Raw genomic sequence first — 9,897 nt, forward strand, 5'->3', positions numbered from 1 at the left:
TTGTTGGGTGTTGCAAGGTGGGACAGCCTGTATAATAAGTCCATGTTTGTTGTTTAACATTGGTTGGGTATAATTAGTGCCTGCCCCATTAAAAACAAGTAAATTATTCATTTTTATCTCTTAGTCAATTAGTTGACCAGTTTTATCATTCCACTGATTGTTTTGTTTTTGTCATTTACACTTTCGTAGCACTATTGATAACTGAGAAATACTCACCAATAATAATGAAAAAATAATCTTGCTAGATTTATTTATCACCTGTTTGTAAAACATAAATTTCCAAATCTCTCGTCCCGGGACCCAGGCAATAACTATTCTCATTAATAAGCCCAAAGATGTAACCTCATCATCATAGGAGGTTCCATTGGTCCTGAAGAGGCTGTACTGGGCTCCTGGGACTCTTTTCGCTCCTGTGAAGACGAACGAGATGTATTACGTGTGTCTACCATTGCAAAAGGGGAGATATCTCGTTCGTCTTCACCGGAGCGAAAAGAGTCCCAGGAGCCCAGTACAGCCTCTTCAGGACCAATGGAACCTCCTCGGGAACATGGCGCCCAATACTGTTCCCATCTCTCACACTCTGCATGTGCAAATTACTGTAAAAAAATGTAAGTTTCTATTACAGTATTTATAAGCAAATGATATACGGTTTTCAAAGTGGTTTTCACAAGGAAATATCGACATTTAATAATTTTATCTCACTTTAGACCTCAATTAACGAAGACTTTAATTTTAGTTAAAAGTTAATCGGAATATTTTTGACGTAACTCAGGCTTGCTATACAACATAGATGCACTCTAGATTAGCAATATTTAGTAATAATTATGGAATGCAAGGCAGCATGCCTGCTTAATAAAAAAATTCGTAATTAGCACCGAGTGACTTAAGAATTAGTTTTATTATACCCTATTCCACGAACATACGCCTGTTTTGGATTACTTCGACAATGAATATTTTACTGTGCAAAATAAGAAGAACGAAAGTAAATTTCAAATTACATTGTTGTTTATTGGAATAATTATTAGCGCCATTTACTTTCGTACTTCTTATGTTGTACAGTAAAATATTCGTTGTCGAAGTAATCCAAAACAGGCGTATGTTCGTGGAATGGCCCATAGTAGCTTCCTTACAAGTTTTAGCGAGAGAACCACCTCTGTACATAAGATACAAAAAACTATCCTCAAACTATACAGGGAAAATAGCTTCTTCTTCTAGTGCCGACCCCACTAATGAAGGTTGGCTATAACCATTGCAAATTCGTGTCTATCTTCTGCTTTTCTGAAAAGCCTGTGTGATTTCTGTGTGTTTAACCCGGTCCAGTGGCGAATGTTTTTCTGTCAGGATATTTGTCGTCTACCAGGACCCTTTTTCCTTCGATCTTACCCTTTATAATCAGCTGTAATAACTCGTACATGTACAAAATATGAGCACATAAGCAAAATCCAAAATCCAATATTTTCCCAAATTTGCAGTACATGCAAATATGGGGTCTACCCCAAAATCCCGACAGCCAAACTCCCGACAGTCACAATCCCGACGGCCAAAATATCGACACGCCAGAATCCCGACAGGCCAAAATCCCGACAGGCCAGAATCCTGGCAGGTTTGATATGTTTCTTTTTAACATATTTTATAATTACATTTATTTCTTGTTTTTTTGTTTATGGCCATCTGTTTTTTTTTTATTTTTTGTTACTAAACAAAAGTATTTTGTATTAAAAGTATTAAACCAAAGTAGGAATTTTTACTTATGCGAGGATTGTTGCATGTCGGGATTTTGTCCTGTCGGGATTCTGGCGTGTCGGGATTCTAGCCTGTCGGGATTCTGGCGTGTCGGTGTTTTGGCCGTCGGGATTTTGTCTGTCGGGATATTGGCTGTCGGGATTTTGTCTGTCGGAATATTGGCTGTCGGGATTTTGGGCGGCACCGGCAAATATGAAACCAACTTTAAAAAGCATCATTTTTGTACAACGAATAAAATTTTCTTTGATATGAATCAGCTAAGTCGATCACTACAAGTAAGATCAGTTATATCTGATTATTTTAATTATTTCCAAATCTTTAGTGATGTCTCTAAAACATTAAACAATAAAGGTTTAAAATAATTATACCCCACAAATATCATCATCATCATCATCATCATCCTGGTGCTACAGCCCTTAGAGGGCCTCGACCTTCTCAAGCGTTCTACGCCATTCTGATCTGTCCCTTGCCTGCACTTTCCAGTTGCCGACTCCGATCTTCTCGGCATCTTGTGTTACCCCGTCCATCCACCTCAACTTTGGTCTACCCCGTCTTCTCATTCCCACGGGTTGAGCTGTTAGAATCCTTTTTATCATGTTCGATTCAGGAGCTCGGGCTACATGTCCTGCACACTGCAGGCGATTTCGCTTAATTATAGTGATAATATCTTTTCCACCAAACGTTTGCTTGTAGATATTCTGCAGTTCAAAGTTATATCTACGCCTCCATATTCCGTTCTCACAAACCGCTCCGAATATCTTGCGTAGTACTTTTCTTTCAAAAATTGATAGAGCGGATTCATCGGTTTTAGTTAGCGTCCATGCCGCTGAACCATATGTGAGAACGGGGACTATCAATGTTCTATACAGCCTTATACGAGTTTTTTAAAACAGACGTTTGTTAGACAAGTACTTTGATAGACCATGATAACACCTGTTTGCAATTATTATTCGCCTTTTTATTTCCTCAGATGTGTCATTATTGGGGTTAACCGATGTCCCTAGATATATGAACTGTTTGACCGCTTAGAAGTTTTGGTCATTGATGATTAGATCTGCATCAACATTTCCAGCTCTTGTGGTTGTGTTGGTCGCCATGAATTTTGTTTTATTTTGATTTATATGTAACCCCATTAGTTCTGCTGCTGCTACTAGATCGGTTAGGATTTCCGCAGTTCTCGCCCTGGTTCTTGTTATAATGTCCACGTCATCTGCATATGCAAGAATTTGGACTGATCTATTAAATATTGTTCCTCTCCTATCTAAATTAGCGTCTCGTACAACTTTTTCTAAGGCTACATTAAAAAGCTGACACGCCAGCGCATCTCCCTGCCTTAACCCCTTATTTATTTCGAATGGGGTTGACGAGTCGTTTTGAATTTTTACTGCTGATAGCATCTTCGCCATTGTCACTTTTATCATAGATACGAGTTTTTTTGGAATTCCCAACTCATTCATAGCATTGTATAAAGACTTGGTCTTAAGACATATGCCGCTTTAAAATCGACAAAAATATGGTACATATCTATGTAAAACTCTTGCGCTTTTTCGCAATATTCCCACAAATATTCGGGCAATAAAAATGAGTTAAATCTAATTCAATCATATTGAAGAGAAGTACCATTTATCTGGGTAGATTAGAATTTAGGAATACTCGTATACGCAAATATTAAAGTGGACAACCCAGCAAACAAGATTCGAATAAACAATATAATATATTTCAATATTATAACAAAATTTAGAAATTATCAATACATCGACCTAAACACCTAATTAAAGCTCACTACCTATTTTTTTGGTCAACCTGTATAAATAATTATATTAATATTTATATTTTTATAGAGAATTAAATAACCTTTCAAATGAGATAGCACACGACCCCTATTATCATTAAAACAATCATCGATTACGTCATCTTGTCGAGGTAGATGACGTCCGTAATATGATATATGCCAAAAAATTATAATTTAAAAATAATAATCGACCTGTTTCAAGATTTGTCTATAAAATGGTCAATTCTCGAGAAAATAAATTTATTCCAACCTTTACCTGCTCTCTGTATATTGTAAATAAATCGTAGCCTTTTCTACTCCACTAATAACCCTCTGTGGTGGTAAATAAAAAAAAACCTTTTTCAAACGATCCGATTGTGATTATTTTTTTTTTAACAAGAGTATCCTTTTTATATCAAAATCATAACTTGTATATTATAAAAAATCTTCCATCGTGATGATTTTGAGTTGAATCAATATTTTACTTTTACTGAATCATTTCTAGGCTTATTCGCAAGAGGAATTTCCCAAAGTGGTTGTGTTTTGAACCCTTGGGTTTTGATGGAAGAACCGCTTAACCATGCCAAAAAAGTAGCTTCTCTTGTAGGATGTCCAACAGAAAGTAATGAAGAAATGGTTAACTGTTTGAAAACAAAGCCAGCAAAACAGATTGTAAATACTGTAAAACATTTTCAAGTAAGTTCAATACACAAGAGCTCAATTAATGAGTAAACAGTTTATATGTTTCCATGTCCAACTTTTCTGGTACATATGCCGAGAGAAATTAACTCGCATTAATCTTGTTTGATTGCACTGTTAACCACAATTTGAATCTTCTTTAAGTGCTGAATTGGCATTAAATATAACCATGACTATCTTTACTCTATCTACTGCTTTTCTGAAGAGTTATGTTGAACTGCGGTTAAACCAGACCCTTAAAATTTTCAATTCTTCTTCCCATAATCCTCCCTCATCTTATCTTCCCCAATCTCAGCATTTCATATTGTTGCTCCCTCATGAAGTGTCCCAGATATTGTAACTTTCTTATTTTTATTGTGTTTGTTAATTTGTATTCTTTGTCCATTTCTTGCAATGCTTCCCTGTTCGTTTTCTTCCGTGGTTATGCTATTCTAAGCATACTTCTGTGACACCTCATTTCAAATGACTGTAGCTTATTTACGTGTTCTTGCCTAAGTGTCCAGCTTTCAAGTCGATATTGTAGTATCGGAAACACGTAACATCTCAAAGCGTTAACTCTCAGTCCTAATTTCAAATTTTCGAATATTGTAATCTACCATCAGGTTCTTATATCTTATTTAGGATGGTATTTCTTTCCCATTAATGTAGCATAAAACTTTGTTTTGCTTTTTTTATTTCACCCATTATTTAGTCTTCTTTTCCTTCGTCTTCTTCACAAGACAGATTAGGATTTTCTTGTTCTTGTTCTTAATTTAATGTTAGGACAGAGTCCAACCTAGAATTTCCAAGGTAACAAAAATGATGGCATTTAAAAAAATACCAAAATAAACGATATTGCATTATTAAATTCCCATTCTAATTTCAGCCCTGGCTATACAATCCATTCTCTCCATTCGGTTTGGTAGTAGACAGTTGGGCCGAAGATCCAGTTTTTCCAGAGCATCCATTCCTACTGTTACAAAAAGGTCAAGTTCAAGATTTACCTTGGATGATTTCATACACTTCTTCTGAAGGATTATATCCAGCATCTGGTAAGTTAATTCTAATTGCTAATTTTTCTCAGCATGTTCATTGTTAAAACTCTAATAAACGAGAGATATTTACTTACAGATTTTTACTTTGACGAATATACTGAGTACTTGGAGAAAAACTGGGATAGCATAATGCCCTACATTTTACATTACCATGAGTCGGTGCCAAAATATCAAATGGATAAAGTCAGTCATAAAATCAGACAGGAATATCTTGAAAAAACACCAGTCAGTAGACTGGACTTTGCTAAATTTGTTAAGGTATTATACTCTGGATTAAAAATTTCCATTTACGTATACCTAATTACTGTTTTTTAGATACTTAGTGATAGGCTTTTTATAAAAGATATAGAGACCGCCGCACGATTGCAATCCGAAGCTACAAAATCGCCTGTATATTCCTACTACTTTAACTATAGAGGAGCTCACAGTGTGTCCGAGTATAAGACACACTCTAATGTCGATATAGGTAAGTATTAAGTGTTTACTTGACTAATCTGCCTAATTGTTCACCCCTGTTGAGCTGCCCTCCCCACTTGCAGAAATTAAAAAACAAATAGCGCTGATTTATGAGCTATTTATGAGCTTTCTTCTTCTTTACGTGCCATATCCGCGACGAAGGTTGGCAATCATCATTCATCATTCACCATTGATCCCGCATATGAGCTTTCATATCCCGCAAATTAAAAATTTTGAGCTCGTTACACTGGTTAGGAATATAATAAATAGCCCTCCCCCCACTAAAATATTAAATTCCTGCCCAGTGTAACGAGCTGAAAAATTTTAATTTGCAGGATATGAAAGCTCGTAAATCAGCGCTATTTGTTTTTTTAATTCCTGCAATTGCATTGAGGAAACATAAACATGCAACACATTTTACACTGATATAAAGTGAGTCCTTTGCTTTGTTTTTCAGGTGTATCTCATGCAGACGATACTTTGTACACTCTCAAAGTGGAAATAGTAGACACCTTATCCACGGAAGATGATAGGCAAATGTCGAAACTACTACTAGATATGCTCACATCATTCATGGACACTGGGTAGGTAGAAAGGTATTTCTAATATAGTATAATTTAAAATGGGATAATGTTGAATGGGTTGCATATGTGAGTTCATTTTAAATTAAGTAAAGAAAGACAGACGTACTCACAATCATTTATTATCACTACAACGACCGGTTTCGATCTCTACAATATTCAGAGCATCTGCAGGTCAGCGTTACAAGTGATTAAATGATGTCGTTGCAAGGGATGATTTGTAAGGTCATCAGTAACATGATTTATGTTACTGATGACCTTACAAATGATTTATGTTACTGATGACCTGTATATTGTAGAGATCGAAACCGGTCGTCGTAGTGATAATAAATGATTGTGAGTACGTCTGTCTTTCTTTACTTCATTTAAAATGGGATAGTTCCCGGGAGTTAGCTGTATACCATATAGTAAAAAAACTTTTACATTAAAGTAAAATTCCTTCCTAGTAATTGGTATAATTTTAACTAAGATTTAAAATTCTAAAAAATCCAAATTGATTATATAAATGTTCAGAACGTTTTCGGACTTATCAGTTCATCCTCAGTTAACTCATTTTACTTGCTAAATAGCCCCAGAACCAAACAGTGGTTGGATTTACTGGAACCCTATAACGATCGGATGGACAAGAGGTCATGGAAGCTGAACCAGAAGGATCAGGACGATATTATCCTTAGATGGAATAAGGAATGACCGAAGATGGAAAGGTCCAATCGCTTACATTGACGATACGAAGACCATGTTGCTCAGTCGGAAGAGATGTGGGCGTGGTTCTTTGGGTTGGACTTCTGTTGCAATAAAAGATGTTAAATGAATACAGAATGATATGCGAATAGGACTAATGAAACGACAATAGATAAAAGATGGACAGGTAACACTAACTGATGGTTTAATGCATGGACTCTAAGAAAACGGAAATACTGAATACACAAACGAAAATACAGGGCGCCAGGGATTTTACCTCTAAATCCTCAAAGGAACAATTAACGAAACATAACGATAGAAAAATTATTAGCAGCACTGCTACGACAAAACACAAATGTTCTAGTCTGGAGCTGTAAATGATAATTAAATAAAATGCAACATTTATTAAAATACTCAAAAAGGTATTCTCAATAAGGTAAATACTCAATATTTACATAATATACACAGAGCGAAATAACCATAAGATTGTTGACCAAAAAAAGAGAAAACTTCAAATACATTGGCTTAATATTTAGTCAACACAACACAGACCGATAAACGACGTAGAATAGATGACTATAATTTCTAATGACTCTACTTACTATACTGAAAAACTGAATAATTGCTCAAAAAAATTAAAAATAGATAATTGACACTCATATTTCGTCATCTATTCGACAATAAAAAAAGCTTTTTTTGTTTCTATAATTATAAATATTACAGTAATTACACAAAAAAATACATAATGAAAATGGCTATAGTTTAAATTATCACCCATTTAAAAATAAAAAAAAATAATCGTAATGACATAAACTTCACACTAAAAGAATAATCTACTTTTCAGAAGGTTAGTGAACCTTTTCAGCAAAATAAACCAAACATAACAGTTCAATCACTTGCACAGAATAGGTGGGGAAATGGACCGTTTGTAGGCCGGCAGGCCCGTGATTCGCAAAAGATGGATACGAAGAAATTCGACTATTGATACAGTCGAGAGAAGAACAGCGCTAATAAGATAGCAGTTGGACAGCATAATGCAAACTTAGGTGGAATTGACCGTACAGTAGAACTCTTGAATAGAAAGAAAAAACGATTTCTTTAATAACGTTGGAACAATAGAATGAAAGGTTATTTCGACTTACCATAATTTCAATTATGAGTTCACTCCACTACTTATTACACACGTCCCCTATGGGACAATACTTCGACGTCACAATGCATCTCACTGCGTCAGAATTCAATTCACGAATGCCGCAAAATCTTAAGAATTCTTTAACTTACAGGGTTGGTAAGCATCAGTGACGCTACCCAATTAAAATCATGGGAACTGAAGATATATTCCCACAAAACCCTTGACACTTAAAACTTATCAGCTATAAGATTTAAAAAAACACAGTTTCTTCAAGTGCTTTCGGTGCGAAGGAAATTTATCATGTTTTGGGAACTCAAATTGATGTGGAGTCATATCACCTTCTACTCGCAGGTTTCGATAAACATTCACACGGAGACGAGAATTTGGTGGTATCCATTTTATTTTACACGCAGCACACTTAAACGTTACAACCTGGTTGTCAGATAAAAGTAGACTAAAGCGTATGTGTTAATAATGTTTGGATAGGGAAATTTTTACAATTTTATAATGTAAATTTCATATCAAATCCAACCACTGTTTGGTTCTGAGACTACTTAGCAAGTAAAATGAGTTCAATGAGGATGGACTGAAGTCCGGAAACGTTCTGAACATTTATGTAATCCATTTGGATTTTTTAGAATTTTAATTCTTAATTTGCAATATATTTTTTATTCCTAGAAAACCAAATATTAGTGCAGACTGGAAACCACTTTCGAAGAAGCCATCTGATCCATGGGTGCAACTACACATTGCTGGTCCTCACAAGACTTTCTTAGAAGAAAAAGACCACATCGGAAACAAACAGTTCTGGGATAGCTTACCACTTGAAGAAAATGAAAGATTATTTACCAAGAAGGATGAATTGTAAGAGATCTAGTATTTATGCACATAGATTGCTTTATATTAGAAAAAAACAACTGTTCTGCATTATGTTTAGAATTTTATGTGTTTTTTTATATTAAAATGTTTGAGTAAATAAAAATTTATAATTTTGATGTGTATATTGATGTTTTGAAATAAAGGGATCGGTTTGGGCAACTGGACAATATTTCAAATGTAACACACTTTGTCTTTTCCATGAATGCGTTTTTAGGAGGATTTTGGCATCCTCATCTTCTTCATCTTCCCATATTTTTTTTATCTTCCAACAGGACTTTTTCCTTGCATTTAACAATTTCCTTAGGATTGTATGCTCATGCGTGCGGACCACGTGCCCTGTCCACCGTAATCTCTGCAGTTTAGTGTAATGTGCTAGTGTTGGTTCACTATATTGTCCGTATATTTCTTTATTATACAGTAATACCTCGACTTACGCTACCCCGACTTACGCGAACCCAGAGTTACGTGATTTTCAAATATTGTCGATTTGTTATTTGATATGCGATTTTAAAATCTTGTCGATTCAATATTTGAGCGCCACACAATCGTATAGTTATCGACGAGATAGAATTACCACCCACACACTATTGCTCATCCAATGTATTATATGTACATGTTTGGACTATTCACACGGAATCAGCGATTTTATTTTGTATTAGATATTTCTTATCTGCCCTTAAGTCAGAACGTCTCAAAAGAAAAGTCTTTGATCAGTGTGTGTTGCCAGTACTTACCTATGGTGCAGAAACTTAAACAATAACCAAGAAAGTAAGAAATAAAATTTGTGTTTCCCAAAGAGCCATGGAAAGCTCAATGTTAGGCATTTCTCGTCGGGATCGAATTACGAACAGGGAGATAAGACGGAGAACAGGAGTGACGGATGCCATAGAAAGAATTATGACCCTAAAGTGGAACTGGGCT

General features: G+C 35.3%; 1 protein-coding gene across 1 annotated transcript in view; it reads left to right on the top strand.

Moving 5' to 3' along the window:
- LOC114347290 (venom carboxylesterase-6-like) overlaps nucleotides 1-9,098 on the top strand; it is a 39,804-nt gene extending 30,706 nt beyond the window's left edge. The window contains exons 6-11 of the mRNA XM_050641971.1: nucleotides 4,020-4,210; nucleotides 5,079-5,244; nucleotides 5,324-5,505; nucleotides 5,563-5,713; nucleotides 6,161-6,287; nucleotides 8,776-9,098. Coding sequence (XP_050497928.1) covers nucleotides 4,020-4,210; nucleotides 5,079-5,244; nucleotides 5,324-5,505; nucleotides 5,563-5,713; nucleotides 6,161-6,287; nucleotides 8,776-8,965 — 1,007 coding nt within the window. The 3' untranslated portion in view covers nucleotides 8,966-9,098. The remainder of the gene's footprint in view (nucleotides 1-4,019; nucleotides 4,211-5,078; nucleotides 5,245-5,323; nucleotides 5,506-5,562; nucleotides 5,714-6,160; nucleotides 6,288-8,775) is intronic.
- The last annotated feature ends 799 nt before the right edge of the window (nucleotides 9,099-9,897 follow it).

The sequence above is a fragment of the Diabrotica virgifera genome, chromosome 1 (genome assembly GCF_917563875.1).
Source record: "Diabrotica virgifera virgifera chromosome 1, PGI_DIABVI_V3a".
Taxonomy (NCBI): Eukaryota; Metazoa; Arthropoda; class Insecta; order Coleoptera; family Chrysomelidae; genus Diabrotica; species Diabrotica virgifera.